This window comes from Tiliqua scincoides, chromosome 7 (genome assembly GCF_035046505.1).
Source record: "Tiliqua scincoides isolate rTilSci1 chromosome 7, rTilSci1.hap2, whole genome shotgun sequence".
Taxonomy (NCBI): domain Eukaryota; kingdom Metazoa; phylum Chordata; class Lepidosauria; order Squamata; family Scincidae; genus Tiliqua; species Tiliqua scincoides.
The window spans coordinates 22,783,456-22,800,497 of NC_089827.1; the positions used below are offsets into that span (position 1 = coordinate 22,783,456).

General features: G+C 43.0%; 1 protein-coding gene and 1 pseudogene across 1 annotated transcript in view; one reads left to right on the forward strand and one right to left on the reverse strand.

Annotated features, from left to right (window-relative positions):
- HGF (hepatocyte growth factor) overlaps window positions 1-17,042 on the forward strand; it is a 70,579-nt gene that overhangs the window by 13,691 nt on the left and 39,846 nt on the right. The window contains exons 3-5 of the mRNA XM_066633704.1: window positions 5,387-5,549; window positions 11,829-11,941; window positions 12,609-12,723. Of these exons, the coding sequence (XP_066489801.1) occupies window positions 5,387-5,549; window positions 11,829-11,941; window positions 12,609-12,723 (391 nt within the window). The remainder of the gene's footprint in view (window positions 1-5,386; window positions 5,550-11,828; window positions 11,942-12,608; window positions 12,724-17,042) is intronic.
- Window positions 13,912-14,028, reverse strand: LOC136657890 (5S ribosomal RNA; annotated as a pseudogene).

A 17,042-nucleotide genomic window follows, 5' to 3' on the forward strand; every position in this document is an offset into this window, starting at 1 on the left:
ACAATGGGTGAAACGTGACCTGTCTTTTCAGGTTCTCCCTCACAAAAAAAGACACGAGTGGCCCTCTTTCCGATGCATGTAAATAGGGTTGCTAACCCTGACTGAAGCTAAAAATTCTGGAGATTTTTTTACCCAACATGATAAAAATTTTAAAAATTCCTTGAGCCCCTCCAAGGTTGCTCTCGGTAGTCATCTGAAGTTGAATGCTAATTCCTGGAGATTAAAGGCCAGTCTTTGTGGGTTGGCAACCTAACCTTGCGAACAGGGCTGAAAAGTTGGAGGAAGTCTTTTTACTGTTTGATGCCAACTAGTTTTGGGTGGTGGGTAGAAGATGGAGACATTCAGCAGAAAGAGTATTTCCCGGTAAACCCACCAACAGGACCCACGAGGGAGGGTGCAGGGGCTACATTGTGCCTGGGCCCAGAGTCAAAAAGGGGACCCAGGGGTCAAAACGAAGGGAGCCAAACATTTCCTGGGATCTTCGAAAACGTTTGCATCTATTGTGTGAAGACCAGCATTCACATTTTGTGCAAGCCCACATAGTTTTATATATTATAATTCATAGAAATTATGATCCAGTGGAGAAGGGAAGGGGCCCAAAAGAAACTTTGTACTGATAAAATTCCTCTCAGAGGTCCACCAACTCCTATTCTACTCACCCCTGCTTTTCTGTCTCTCTCCATGCAGGACACTCACTTTATTGATATATAGAATGATATGCTTATGTAAGGTTCAGTATCAGTGTGAGATAGCAAAAAAAAAAAAAAAAAAAATTCAAATGATTTGCTAGACACCTTGGTATTCCTTCTCAAATTAGCCAAAACAACTTTATAGGAAAAAACAAGCAAATTCCCAGCAATATAATTACAGTACTTTTATATCTAAGTTCAATGTTCAGGAGAATTTTGACTGCAAACAACCACTGAAGTGAGTGGTATTGTATTATATTAATATCCTGTATAATTGTGAGAAAAACCCTATAGATAGTGTAGCAGAACTGCATTTGCCGGCCCTCTTGCACTACAGGCGTGCGTTGCTTAACAACCGTTCGCTTAACAACGGACTGCATATGTGATGGTGGTCAAAGCACAACAAAGATGCTCTTAATGAGGCAATTGCATCTCTCATAGCCTGCAACAGAGTGTCTGTTTACACAACAGAGAGGCTCTTAATGCAAAGAAGAGGCAATCTATCTCCAGTAGCCTGTGCAGCCAGCTAGTGTCTGGCAGGGAGTGTTTGTTTACACAACAAAGGCAAAAAAATTGGACTGAATGTTCACTTAATAACCTAATCGCATAACAACAAGGATTGAAGAACATATTCCCGTCGTTAAGTGGTGCACACCTGTATTGTAAAGTTTGTCTGAAAGTCTATATATGGTACAGATGCTGGCAAAATAGTCTTGAAGTTGGGTGTAACCTCACTGCAGGTGAGTGGACAGAACTATCTGTAGAAAATGAAGGTGAGGGGAGAGGAGTTGAGCTGGGGAAGCGTTTGCCAGATTTATTTTGTGGCTTCTGATATAGTAAGTAGATGAATGTGGGACTGGATACTGGACTGAAGCTCACGTTTCATCTTCTGTAGCAAGTCACATTTGCTTGACTGATTTTAAAACCTGTGTACAGTGAAAGTACAGCGTGGTGCGCTGTCTACAATTTCTTAATTTTTTTAAATCCTTCTAGGAAATGTCAGATGTACTTGTTATCTTATTGTTTCTGACAGCCCATGGCTTATTACTGGTGCAACTGCTTTAGAGGAAGGAAGGAAGTATTGCAAAATGAGAAACAAAAAATATACTGCATGTGCAGTGATGTGGCATCTTCTTGGCACTGAATTGTGTTGCAGTTGCTTCTAGATTAACATATTTCTTATGGTAGAATGAAATCAGCTACCCCCCCAAACTATCATAATGTAAACCAGAGAATAAAAGTAATAAAGCTTATGTTATGTGCCAGGTTTTTTGTGTGCGTATCTTGTTGTAATTGCTGATAGTTTATTTGTATTTATTTGCTGCACTTGTACTCCACCCTTGTGGACCTCAGAGCAGAGTTTTATCTTTGCAACAACCTTGTGAAGTATAGGTTAGGCTAAGAGAGTGTGACTTGGCCACCCAGTAAGCTTCACAACTGAGTCAGGATGTGAACTTTAGTTTCCCATATCCAAGCCTAGCAATCTTTATAATCTGCCACCCTAGTCGCTTAATTTTCTCTCCCTCTCTATGTTAAGCATTGCTTATTCCCTGAGTAGTAGAAGTGCTTACGGAGCCCATTTCAAGTTTGACCTTCTTAAGAGAAGTGAGGGAAAAGTCTCAAGCTTTAGTCAAATGGCTTTGTTTACAAATTCTCATGTTCATGAGGAATAGACCAGATGTGGCAAAATTTGAGTTGGAACTTCCTCCAAGATAAAATTATCTCAACCTTGTGAATAATGTTAGCACAAAGTTTCCATGACAGTTCTCCTGAATCGCCTACAGCACTCAGGTTGGCTTCAGTCTTCAATACTCTACAAAACTTGGGCATGCTAGTTCTCTGCTCTGGTAACGCCCATCCCATCTCCCAAATACTAGAAAACTGAGCATGCCTGTCCAGGGAGTTCATATCATTTAGCACAGTGGTTCTCACACATTTAGCACTGGGACCCACTTTTTAGAATTAGAGTCTGTTAGGACCCTCCAGAAGTGATGTCATGACTGGAAGTGACATCATCAAACAAGAAATTTTTTTTAACAATCCTAGGTTGCAATCCTACCCACACTTACCCAGAAGTGTCCCATTTACTATCATTGTTAAAAGAATATACATAGTAGTTTGTTAAAAATGCAGGTCTGTAACATTTCCCCAAATGCAATCACATACCATGGTAGCATGAAGTCTAATATATTAAAAATAAAATATTGAAATGAATGGGGACCCACTTGAAATTGGGTCACGACCCACCTAATAGGTCCCAACCCACAGTTTGAGAAACACTGATTTAGCAGATCTTTCGTTTTGAAACAAAGGCTGGGATCCTGTGTCCAAGGGCCTGTGCATTTCCAGTGAAATTTTTGATTTTAAAGTGAAGCCTCTCTTGCTATATTAGCAGCTGCTTTTGAAACTTCCCTCAGCTGCAAAAAGCAGTGGATTTGCTGTTTAAGAGACATAGACCAAATTCTGCTTAGGCTTGCCTACTACTTGGGAGATACTTTTGGATTCTAGCCAAAATTTTGCACCAATCTAAAAATTTGACAGAATTTAATTTGGCTTTTTGAATTACCAGTTTTTCAGATTTTGCTTCTGCAGTATTCCTCTGAGTGCTTTTTAAAGCAATGATCTTAAGAATCAATTTGCCCAATTCAGTATTTTTATGTAAAGAAATCCAGCAACCGTTGACATAGTTGCATCTGAAAAATTAATGTCATATCTCAATTAACTACTGCTTTCAGATGAGTCTGTTATCCAAAGGATTAACTACCATAATAAAATCAAACATAGAGATTTTTACTGCCATTGCATTATTACTGCCACTCCCCTTCCCTTTACTTTATAATGCCTGTGTAAACACGTCTGGCTCAGACATAATTCAGAACCATGGCTAACTACTATGTGAACAAAGCTGAGAGCAGCAGACTTTAAAAAAAAATGAATCTAATTTGAATTGGTGATCCATTGGATCTGATTTGTTTTAGGTTTTAATACTGTTTTAATCTTTTATTGTATTGTTTCTTTTTATTGTAAATTGCCTTGGGTACCCCACTGGATGGTAGAAAGGTGGGGTAAAAATTCATTAAGGGTGCAATCCTAACCCCTTGTTGGCATCTTTCAGTCTCAGAAGACTATGGTATCATGCTCTGAATGGTGGTTCTGGAACAGTGTCCTGTCCAGTGCACGAAGCCTGGGTAAAGTAGATATGGGGGATAGACAGTTACCCATGCAGCAAATCCCCCCTCTCCACGTTGCTGAAATGGTCCAATGGAAAGGCAGAGACCAATATGGTTGGTTCCAGTGGAGTCGCAGGAGTTGCCAGAACGTGACTGTGTTCAGCCATGAACTGCCTCAGGGACTCCTGCTCCGGATTTTGCCTCGAGGTTGACTCCTGAAGCCTTTTCCATAACTGGATGTAGCCACAAGGCAGTGGTGGTTTGGGATCAGAGTTTTCCTTCCCTCAGATGAGCTGCCTTCCCAGGCTGACGAGTCCCATCTACCCGGTGGCTGTTTAGTCACCTCTTACGACAAGTACAGCCAAACTGAGGGCCTATTTTTATTCCCCAGCCCCCAGGGGTTCCTTATGTTAGTACTTTCCAGCACTGGCATAGTGGTGCCAATGGGTCATGTGCTGCATCCTGCAGTTGAGTGTCACTCATGTAGGCCTCCTCAAAGTAAGGGAATGTTTGTTCCCTTACCTCAGAGCTGCATTGCCCTTATGTCAGTGCTGGAAAGCACTGACCTAAGGGTTTGGGATTGTGTCCTAAGTGAATATTTTCCTTTAAACCAGTGGTTCTCAAACGTTTAGCACCAGGATCCACTTTTTAGAAGAAGAATCTGTCAGGACCCACCAGAAGTGATGTCATGACCAGAAGTGACATCATTAAACAGAAATTTTTTTAACAATCCTAGGCTGCAATCCTACCCACACTTACTCAAGAGTAAATTTCATTTACTATCATTGTTAAAAACATATACAGAACAGCCTGTTAAAAAGTACAAATCTATAACATTTCTCCCAATTCCATGCCATGGTAGCATCAAGTCTAATATATTAAAAATAAAATATTGAAATGAATGGGGACCCACCTGAAATTGGCTTGTGACCGACCTAATGGGTACCAGCCCACAGTTTGAGAAACACTGCTTTAAACTACAATTCTGCATTAAGTGCAGTCAACCAGAAATGCAGTGTAATTAACCAGAGCTACAGCCCAATCCTAACCAGACTGTCCACGCTGTGATGCAGTGGTACTGAAACGGCCAAGGCAGTATCCAGCGTGCTAAAGAAAGCTGCTAGAGGTCTCCCTGAGGTAAAGGGATGTTTGTCCCCTTGGCCCGGAGAAAGCCCCAATAGCTGCTATGGGGCTATTCAGAACCGTGCCAGCAAAATTAGCTGGTTCAGGCCTAAGCAGATTGGGCACGAGAGAGGGGATGGAATCCTGCGGGACCCTCTGCCACTGTCTCCACCCCTTCCAGCTGGCCTCTCAGAGCTCTGTAACCCTTAGCTAGGAATGGAAACCTGGACGATCCATGTAACGTACGCCAGTGTGTTGTGTAATATTATATTCCCTACTTTCTGTTATGCTCTTAAATGCTGTAAGGGGAAAGAACACTTATTCATTGTCCATTACTGTTCAATTATAAGAATACCGTGTGTTCCTCTTGCTAAGACAATTAATTCACGTTGGTTCTTTCTACAGAAGGCAAAGTAAAGCGAAATGCTCTTCATGACTACAGGAAGACAGCCGATACTTCATTAGTGAGGATAGACAAGACACTGAAAGTGAAAACCAAGCTTCTAAACACCACGGAACAATGTGCCAAGAGGTGCAACCGAAATAAAGGATTTCCATTCTCTTGCAAGTAAGCCATGCTTTAATTTGCTTTTCGTACTGCCAAAGTACTAGCCGCAGTCTAAGGAACATGTGGTTTAACTGACCAACTTCTGTAAGCAAGGGAAACTGGTGTGTTCTAGAAGAGCATTTGGACAGGGCCAGGTTGAAGTTGGCTGGTTGAGCTGATGCTGGTTTTATTGTTTTTGTTGGCTGTACCATTTTTGGATGTTGTTGTTGTTCTCCCAAGCATGACAGTTGTGTAGAGAAAAGAATTATGTGAGCCCTAGTCCTCACACAAATCACACAATAGTCCTGTTCTTTTCTGAGGACAATCCTTCGGAGAAATAACCTCTAAATAGATCCACTGATGTGTATAGGACTGATGGTTGTTGGTTATATCAGTTTTATTGATATCTTATAACTTTACTGGGCACTACTATGAAATGCTTAGAAAAGACACTTATAAAAGTATAATATAACTGGTAACATGTTTAGTAATTGGCAGGTAAGGGTCATAAAATGATTGGTAAATGCAGAATATTCATTTGATAGGTTCTGGTGGTCAGCCATTTGGAAGAGACAAAACTAGAAGGCTTCTCCAAGGCCAAGTGTTGTTGTTAAGCATTCCTAGGGGAGAAGTGCTTTCAGGCATCTCTCAGATATGTGTGTGTGTGCTTTTGTGAACTCAGGCTGTTTTTGTAATGTATGAAACTGCCTTGGTAGTTGCATGTTCTCTGTTGCCTTGAACCTCCATATCTGACTGCTGATCCTTTGCCTGCCTATAGCAGAAGTTATTCTATATTCCCCTGTGGAACAAAAAGTATTGTCTTTTCATTTTGGACGAGGTCCAGTTGTTTTGTCTAACTTGTATTACCCTATGGCATCCAAACCACATGGAAGAAGGGGGCTGCCTCAGAAGGAGGATGCAAATGAGTATTGCAGTAACTTTTATCGTAGACCTGAACCTGCAAACTTCAAAGACAGTGGCAATTTAATACTGATCGTGATACTGCAACGTCATTCAATACTTTACAGGCCCACTGTAGCAGAGCAGACATCTCCTGCGGTGAATTTCTTCTTACGGTTTTGAGCATCAGTTTCAAGTCAGTAGGTCACTGGAGTTCTAGGTCACTACATACCTAGAAATACATGTGGTTGAGATTATTTTTTTCATTATAGAAAAAGAAACATGCCTTTTAGGAGGGTTAACTTCATATCAAAAACTGTTTGCAGTAAATAAATAAATGCTTCTAGCTGTTATGATCATTTGAAATTACTCTGGTAGTGTTGGCTTACATGTTTGGAGATATAGGGATGAAAATTCCTAGCAGGGAACAGGAGTCTTCATTTTGCCAAGATTACTATTATGTTTCTGAGCTCTGTCCTTTCCCATTTAACATCAGTTAAGACTGAAGGAACATTGGTGGTAAGAATAACATAAGTTCAGGCTGTCTGGATCCTCTCTTGGGAAGTTGCTGATCTGATCTGAAAGCGAGCCTATGACTTCTTCCTCCTTCTGCTGTTGACTTTGCTTCCCTGATGTCACAAGGGGTTTGGATAGCATAAGGAAGGCTTGAGAGATCCTAATATTGGAATTCCAAAATCCATTAGTTATGTTTAACTGTGTAGGTATTTTTCTTTTGGACTTCCTGTGGGTACAGCCTGATGGGGCGGTGTAATGTCCATGGCAGGTGGAGACCCCGCCCCTTGGGGTGTGCCCGAGTGCAAAGGGCTTACCCTGTCCATGAGAGTTGGTCGTTGGCGGAAAAAAGGATGGGAGGCAGACACAGCTGTTTTGCACAGACTGTTTACTTGTGTCAGCCGCTTGACATTCATGGGGCTTGTTACAGCACAGGCCCCTTTGCTTTACACAGACTCATGCTGTCGGCGCACAAAAGGCTCGTTCCCCATTCCTCCCTGGCCCCTTGAGGATTCGGGCAGAGCTCTCTGGCTGGTGCCTGTTGGCCAGGGGTATGGGTTCCCAATGGCCGCCGTGCTGTTGTCCAGGGTCAGCTTAGCTGTCCTCGGGAGGACCCCAGGTACCTCCGGGCTTGCCCCTCCGATCAGCCGGCCTCCAGTGGAGGTAGTTGGCTCCAAGTCCTCAGGTATGTACCTTCGCTCCTCCTGACGTCCCACCCAGGGCCCAGGCAAGTCTAGGATCGGGGAGCTCCCAGCCCCTCTCTCTGGGGTTGATGTAAGCAAAGTTCCCTTCGGGGCCTGGATCATCTGCATAAGGCTGGGGTTGCTACCCCCTCTGGCCTTCCCCTCGATCCTGCTCCCACCTGGAGAGGAGCAACCTCTCCTTAGGCTGCCCAGCCTCCTTATGAGGCCAGTCTCTGGCTGGGCCAGCCCCACCCCTTCTGGCCACGTGGCTGCTTGCTGCTCCCAGGAGGCACTAGGCCCTACTCCCAGGGAGGTGTCCTACCTGGGACCCCAGTCCTGACGGTGTTTAGGTCTTACTCCCGAGGAGGCCTCTACTCCTGAGGAGTTCCCGGCTACCTGGGCTGGGCCCGGGTGAAAAGCGGTTATGGAGATTTTGATACAGAAGATGCTTGCAGCCCTCTTGTTGGCAACCTTCAGTCTCGAAAGACTAGGTATACAAGCCCTCTTGTATACAGTTGCATTCTGGAGGTTTTTAGGTGGCTGAATGTAGATATTATTTACTGCTGACTTTCAATTAACATATCTAGTTTTTTCTTTAACTATTCCTTATGTCAGATGGAAATACATTCTATGTGACTGATAGGAGGGTGAAGAAGCAGACTCTTCCCAGATTCCTCAACACTCCCAACCCTCACAAAAAAAATCTTCAATGTTTCTGACTTGGTTTCTATGTTTTCACTGTGCGAGGGGAGTGTGGCAAACAGTTCATAGTTCTCATGTGTATTATAAATAAGCTCAGTAAAATTCATTCATTCATATAAGTTCCACCTCTAATGTATTTATTTATGTAAATTTATTCAAATTTAAAATGTAAATTAATTTTTTTTTCCAGCCCCTGACACAGTGTCGGGGAGATGATGTGGCCTCCTGCCAATATGTTTGCCCACCCCGGTTTAGATAGCGAAAAAGAAATTCAAACCCTAATGTAGGGGTGTCCAAACTTTTTGGCAGGAGGGCCACATCATCTCTCTGACATTGTGCTGGGGGCCAGGGAAAAAAGAATTAATTTACATTTAAAATTTGAATAAATTTACATAAATGAATATATTAGAGATGGAACTTGTATGAATGAATGAAGGTCTTGCAATAGCTCAAGGCCTATAAAAGGCCTTGTGGAAGCAAGGTTGGCCTTTTCTTAGCTGCTGTTGCTGCTTCATAGATGTGAAAAAGCAAGCAGTGGAGGGAGCCCGCAGCTCACGCAAGATGTTGAACAGTAGTCCTTGTGCTGAAATCAGTTGTGTTGGGCCAGCATGGGATCCAGCAAGTCTCCAGAGGCTCATTGGAGACTGGGCGTTCCCCGCGGGCCAGATTGGGGGTCCCTGATGGCTACAGAAGGCAACGGGGTCAGGGTTTGGGCACCCCTGCCCTAATAGGCACTGCTTTCATATTTTTACAAAATGTTGTGTTTAATATGAGACTTTTGTAGTTGAGGGGAAGATGAAATTCTCAACAGTTGTAAGAATGTGTCAGATTCTTGACTAGAAACTAGAATCTGTTTGTGGCACAACTGCAGCTAATTTAGTTGTAAGTCTTCTTGTTGGCTCCCGAGAGAAGTACTGGACGCATCAAGGTCAAGTCATGCTATAGGATGAAACCAAGTAACATAGTAGGATTCTGCCAGTAATGTGTTTTCAAACCCTACACAGTTTAACCTCTTCGCCCAGCTTAAAAATGATTTGTGTTGAACATGATTGTTGCTGAAACTAGAGTCAAAACATTCAGCAATATATCAATGGGAACCACCACCACTAGTCATAAATTAGGTTCTCAGATACTGAGATACTGTTCTCAGCAGCACAGTATCTTTTCCACAGTTTCCAGCTGGAATATAGCCCATGATAAAAGTCATATTTATTTTTTAAATTATTATTACATTTTTCTCTAGCATTTGTTTGAAGACTATTTCACGCAAAAGGAAGGCATAGCTATTTCTGAATATTGCCAGCTTAATTTCTGAAAGTGTGCATAGAATTGCTTCAATCCTACCTCTTTTCTACCCTGAAATGTAGGTGTCTGTCTTTTGTTTGGATTGAACTAAACTTTAAATCTTCTAGATCAGCCATTTTCAACCACTGTGCCGTGGCACACTGGTATACCATGAGCGGTCCATAGGTGTGCCACAGGAATTTGGGGGAAGGTCATTTATTACTAGGGCCAAGGGGGGATGTGAGCCCCCCCACTGGCAGCATGACCTGCCTTGTTAATTGTCAAAAACCTGATGGTGAGCCTTGACCATTTTAGTGCCTTGTAGTGTGCCATGAAATGAAAAAGGTTGAAAATAGCTGCTCTAGATCCCGAGTGGTCCAACTTTTAACAGCTGGGGGGCCACATTCGGGGGCATCCAAGAGCACACCCGAGTGCGCAGATGTGCAAGTAATTGGCGGTCACATGATGATGTCACTGCCAATTACTTCCAGGTTCTTAGCCGCAGAAGCAGGTGGAAGGGAAGGCTGATGTGTTGGGGCTTTTTCATCTTCCTGTTGCACCACTCTGGCTTCTCCTTCTCCTGCTATGGTGTAGCACAGTGTTATTCGAACTGTGTGGCATGGCTTTTTAGGGAGGTGCCAGGAACTCAAAAGGGAGGCGCGGGATGTCCTCTCGCAGGACAGCGATACAGCGATACAGTCACACCCCTGGGCAGATTACTAGCCAAGCCCGTCTTCTGCCCGTCGTCTGCGCTTTTTTTTTAAAGCAGAAGAAACAGGAGTTGCTCAGCTGCGAGAGTGGTTGCTGCCGCCCTGCCCTCTTCTCCCTCCACTCCAAGGCTGCCGCCTTCTGAGTTCGCCCTTCAACTCCAACCCCCATCTGGCAAGTACCGAGCATGCTCAGCTTGCAGTCCTTAACCCTCGCTGATCCTTGGCTTGTTGGTTCCTAGTTCTCAGCCTGGGATCGCTTCTCATCAAAGTGAAATCTCTCTTTTCAACCCCCTCCCTCTTCCACTCCCCCCTTTTGATCTCCAAACCTTCCCGCTTTCCTCCCCTTCCCCAAATAAAACGCTTCCTATTTTATCAGTCACCAGGGGTCTTAAAGTTGCTTCCATGCAGTTGGCAAAGGTGGGGGGGGGAGAGAGAAGCACACACTTTACTTGACCAGGAACAGAAAAAGGGTACTGTTTTTAAAGTGATTTATTAATCTTGTTGTTTGACTGAAGAGGAAAAGCTGTATTTTTAAAGTGATGAATCTTGCTATTTGAAGGGAATACTTATCAGCCATTGATGAAGTGATTGCCAGCCCAATCCTATCCATACTTTCCTGGGAGTAAGCCCCATTGACTCTAATGGGACTTACTTCTGAGTAGACATGCATAGGCTTGAGCTGTGCATCTCCTAGTATAGGAGACAAATCAACTTCCTAACCAAACCCTTATCAGCTCTGATATATTTTCATGGTCTGTTTTTGTTTTCCCCACCAGCTGCTGGAAAAATTTAATTTCATTAAATTAATAAAGGGTTCAATCCTATCCAAGGAGAATGGGAGAAATGACTAGTTGGATTGGGGTCCACAGGGGTGCGTGTGTAATGTTGGTCAGACTGATTGTTCACGAAGTTCATTTGATAAAACAATTCTATTGGTATGCTTACAAAGCTTAAAAAAATGAGTCCTCCTGGACCAGACAAAATCTACCTACTCCAGCATCCTGTCTCCAACAGTGATCAGCAGCTGATCATTTATAATATATTGCTGTGTATTAATAATATATTTTTAAGATCTGCATTTAATTAATGATATGGTTAATATAATTAAGATATATTTAGTATTCAATATTATATTATAATAAATATAATATTATATTTAATATAGTTAATATTTCTGGCCACTTCCTGTTTAATGATGTCACTTCCAGCCCTCAGAAACATGATGGGGAGTTCAAGGGAGCCACTGGCCGGAAAAGTTTGAGTACCTCTGGTCTAGCAGGAAAATCTTAAAGCTGCCGAAGCAGGAGGTGACAGTGTGTGGTGGCTGTGGCAGGGTTATTGAGGGCCTCTGAAAAGGGCCTTATGTGCATACCATCAGAGTGCATAGTGCATTACATTTTCAGTATGATATGAAAGGGAGCAAGATGTGTAGTGGTGTTTGTGGCAACTGTCTGTTTTCTTAGTAGAGGTGCTCTATTTACTACTCAATCATCTTCTTGTCCACACAGGGCTTTTGCATTTGATAAAAGTACCAAGCGCTGCCATTGGCTGTCCTTTACCAGCCTAGAAAATGGAGTGAAGAGTAGGCAAGACAACACATTTGATATTTATGAAAAGAAAGGTAAGTTGTTTATTCTTCAAGCATGGGATTATGGACAAGAATGTAATCTGGAGTCAGCCGGCCACTATAATTTCTTATTGGAATGTTGCTTTCATATTGGAAACTGAAGTAGCGAAACAAAAGGCTTAGTTAAAAGTTCATAACTTTTGACATAGCTTTCTCCAAGGAAATAACTTTTGCAGGATGAAATGAAGACCTACAGCCATGGGGAAATTAACAAAATGGAACTGAGCATTTTCCTTTGGACCCAATAAAGCTTGGGTCCAAAGAGTGAGTACTGAGGAGCCCAAGATTTGCAACATCCAATGGCACTTTTAAAAAGCACGAACAGCAGACTCATAATGTCATTATCTTAAAACTGCTTTTGATGCTTGCCTTTGCTTAAAAAAAACATTGCCATTTAGCAATGGAGTAGTGCTATTTTTAGAAGCAGAAGCTCTTGACCCCACTTTGGTGCATAGGACTCAAGTTGTGCTGATGTTTGAATACTTAGATTAAATTATTTGCCTTACAAAATGTTGTTAAATTTGCACTAGCAGTGAGTTATCAGTACAAAACAAAATGGTTTGACTAATTTTTCAGGTAGAATACTGCACATACTCAATTTTTACTATTGGCTAATAAAAATGTAAAATGATTGTTTTGGTGATTGATTCTTCTCTAACAGACTATGTTAGAAATTGTATCATTGATAAAGGAGCAAGTTACAAGGGAATGAGATCAGTCACGAAAACTGGCATCCGGTGTCAGGCATGGAATTCTACAATACCTCATGAACACAGGTAAGGTTGATGGGATCACAAGAGCCCGCTCTTGTACAAATTTTTCCTTTCATCATCTGACAACCCCATGCATGCTTCTGTTTAGTTCAGGAGTGCCCAAACCCTGTCCCTGGGGCTACTTGTGGCCCTCGAGGACTCCCAATGCGGCCCTCAGGGAGCCCCCAGCCTCCAATGAGTCTTTGGCCCTCCGGAGATTTGTTGGAGCCCACACTGGGCCGACGCAACTGCTGTCAGCGTGAGGGCGACTTTGACCTCTCGTATGAGCTGTGGGATGAGGGCTCCCTCCACTGCTTGCTGTTTCATGTCTGTGATGCAGTAGCAGCAGCAAAGGAAAGGCCAGCCTTGCTTCGCACAAGGCCTTTTATAGGCCTTGAGCTATTGCAAGATCTTCATTCATTCATATGCTCATCTTTAACATATTCATTTATGTAAATTTATTCAAATTTTAAATGTAAATTAATTCTTTCCAAAAATTCCACCCTTACCCTGAGGCTCTGGTTAGATTCTTCGTCCCCCTCATCAGATGGAGGAAGGTGCAAGAGCACCTTACTGGGGGGTGAGCTGGCTGCCCCCCTCCCTGATTTCTGAACTCTTTTTGGCATGCTTAAGTATCCACCCATAATAACCACCAGTTGCCTAAGCCCAGATTAAATCCTGGTTTGGTGGAGAGCCTCCCTTTTCCCCCAACTGAAATGACAGCACTGCTCAGAGCCTCCGCGCTTCCTTCCGCCCCACCTCTGCCACCTTCTTGATAAACAGGCACATGTGCATAATCAGGCTGGAAAACAAGGAGAAAGCAGATGAATACCACGTGGGTGGGGGCCAGGGAGTTTAAACAGGGAGTGCATGTGCAAAGTCAGGGCTGGAAAAAGCAGCTGAACAATCTGCACCAATCTGCAAAAAACAAGGAGGAAGATGAACACCATGTGGGTGGGGGCTAAAGCAGATGAACATCCCGTGAATAGGGGAAAAACAAGGAAAAAACAAGGAGGAAGCAGAGATGATTTTTTAAAAAACCCTGTGAGGTAGGTGAGGCTGAGAAAAAGTGACTGACCCAAGGTCACCTGAGCTTGCTTGGTGGCTGAGGGGGGATTGAACCTGGATCCTCCAGGTCTGAGTCCACCTCCCAAACCACTACACCAGCCTGGCTCTGGTTGGCAACCTTCAGTCTCGAAAGACTATGGTATAAGCCTACAGCACCCGGTATTCCCAGGCGGTCTCCCATCCAAGTACTAACCGGGCCTGACCCTGCTTAGCTTCTAAGATCAGATGAGATCGGGCACTTGCAGGGTAACAGTTACAGCCTGGCTCTAGGGCTGAAAGAAACACCACGTGGGTGGGAACCCGGCCCGGGGAAAGCTCCTGGATGGCTACTCCGCCCAGGGAGAGAAACCGGGGAGGAGGAGAAGGCGGGGGGGGGCTGCCCAGCCCTGGATAAGTGATGAGGCGAGAAGGACGAAAGAAGAAGGCAGGAGGGGTGGCTGCCCAGCCGGGATAGAAAATGAATAGAAAGGACACGTGGGTGCCACACTGCACTGGTGGGGAATCTGCAGCAAAGCTCCGCAGCAGCTTCTGGAGGAAAGCTGCAACCCACCCCTGTCACCAGATTTCCCTCCCCAGTCCCTCTGGCCTGGCAGGCCAGTCCCTCGTTGCCTCAATGCTGTAGCTGCCGCTGCTCTTTCCACTGCTCCCAAGGAAGAAAGAGGCTGGGAAAGCCTGGGCGCCATCCTTTAAACTACGCCCCAGCTTGCCCCTCCCCCGACCAATAGCTGCTCACCAAGTCATGCAGGCGGGGAACTGGACAAGTTTCCCTCCCCCTGCATCAACAGCTGGAGGGCTTTGTCTGCGTTTAGTTCACGTATGTTTGTGCGAATGTCCTTTGGAGCCAGCCCTCTTGTTTAAATTGCAGTGGCTGCATTGACAGCTGACTTGCAAGCAAGCTGATTTTCAGTCTTGCATACATCTAAGGCAGTGTTTTTCAAACTGTGGGTTGGGACCCACTAGGCGGGTCGCGAGCCAATTTCAGGTGTGTCCCCATTCATTTCAGTATTTTTTAAATATTAGACTTGATACTATCATGGTATGTGACTGCATTTAGGGAACTGTTACAGACCTGTACTTTTAACAAGCTGCTATATACAGGTTAAGACTAATTATTCTTGTGGGTTCCATTCCAAGCACTCAAGTGGATGGCAAAAAACACACTATAGCAAATTTAAAAAACAAAGTTTCTTTGCTCTGGTGATTTAAAAACAGCTTTGCTGACCTTTGTGATGTAAGATAAGAGTAATTAAGAAGACAATCCATCAATCAGTCCTCCTCCAAGAGCTTACAAAGAACTGAGAGCTTACACTGGATCCCTCCCTTCACCAATGCAAAGGGATCACCTTTCTTTCGCATGCTCAGGGGGAAGGGAGGGGTCCACTGGGGAGAGAAGAATTGATGGATTGTCAGCCAGCTGCCCTCTCTCTCTCTCATTAACAAGGTTATTGTTAAAGGACTGTTCAGTTTTTTTTAAACTGATTTTAAAGGGATGCGGTTTTTCCCCTTCTCCAGGGATCAGCACATTCCTTCTCATTTGCAGGGACCATTCTTGTTGAGTCACATCAAATTTTTTTACAAATCAAGTCAGATCAAGTTTTATACAAATGTTGTATAAAAAGTCAGTGTATAAATAGGCTGGACCTGTATATTCTTTTAACAAAGATAATCATTGGGATTTACTCCTGGGTAAGTGTGAGTGGAATGGCAGCCTTGGATCATAAAAAAATCTTCCTGCTTGATGATGTCACTTCCGGTCATGACATCACTTCCGGTGGGTCCTGACAGATTCTCATTCTAAAAAGTGGGTCCCGGTGCTAAATGTGTGAGAACGGAAGGCATTTGCTCTTGGGCTGCTGCAAAGTGTGAACTGGCTGATAAGACCACAGTAGAGCTTAGGAAGCTCTTAGACTCTACTGAATTAAAGAGAAAAGAAAAATTGTGAAAACAAGAGAAGAAGCAAAGACTAAAAAAAAATACTAGAAATTGAAACGTTTGTTGCAAATTACAATTGCCCAATGTAATTGGCATGTTGACTTCTTTAGGGTCAAAAATCTATTCCATTTGTTCAGGGTCTTCACGTGTTTTTTAGATGGCTCACGTTAAGTGAAGGAGCATAACAAAACAGCCTATTGTGATTTTCAATAAGATTTCCGGCATCTATTTGAGGCTTTGCCAACCCTGGTTTTGGTTTCCGCTCTGTGTTGGATCTTCTTTTCTAGAACTATAATGGGATAGCTGTTGAAATTTTTTTCCCCTAAGTTTCTTCTGCCAATCAGTAGATTTGATTTGATGTTGTTATGCTATAGACAAGGCTTCTAAAACACCCTCTGCATTATAACATATTTAGGGCAATTGGGTTTGAATGTTGTTGTTTTTATTTAATACATCTTTCTCAAGCTTAGGAATTGGTGGAGGAGGGAATTCCCATAATACTCTAATACACAAGGGCATACCATTGTTAAACACATGCATGAAATGTAATTCTCGATCAGTAAAGCTTGCTCAAAGCTTCCCTTAGTTAAGAGGTTATGAAAGAATTACAAGATGACAGTATGAAGGAGGTTGGTGGGAAAGGAATATGATGGATTCTACTAGGGGAAAAAAATCAAGCCTTTTTCCCCCCCAGAAAACAGAAAGGGGGACGGACGGACAGACCGTGTTGAATTTGTATATAATCAGTGTATAGCAGTGCAATCCTATTCATTTTTGCTCGGAAGCAAATCCCATGATGTTCAGTGGGGTTCAGTACAAATCCCAAGTAAATGTACATAGGATTACAGCCTAAATTATTATCATGTACTAATTGGTTGATTTCAGTACTGAATGAAGTCTAAGATAAGAATAAGGTTACACATTTGATGAGGGTATTGCTAAAGGAGGTATATTTTTCCTGAAAAAAAAATTCTACATTTTTGCTTGTTAATGTGTTTACTACCTAATTGTAAGAAGAAATTTAAAAGAATATTTGGATGCTATAGCTTAGTGCAGTTAATGAGGGTCAAGACTCTGCTAATTTGAATGAGGTTGCACATACTTTGGTAATGAAACTAATTGACTCCAGCTAATCATAGCTTGAGCAGAATGTTGTAGGATTTGTTAGATGACTTCAGGGGATTAGATTGCTGGATGCAATTGTGGTTGCAATTGTGTAATATGGTTGCAATTGTGGTTGCAATCGTGTAATGTGAATTAAGACCTTTAGTATTTCATCTGAATGATAACTCCATATCAAGTAACAGTACAAAGATTAAGAGGTCTCATTTACAATAGCAGAG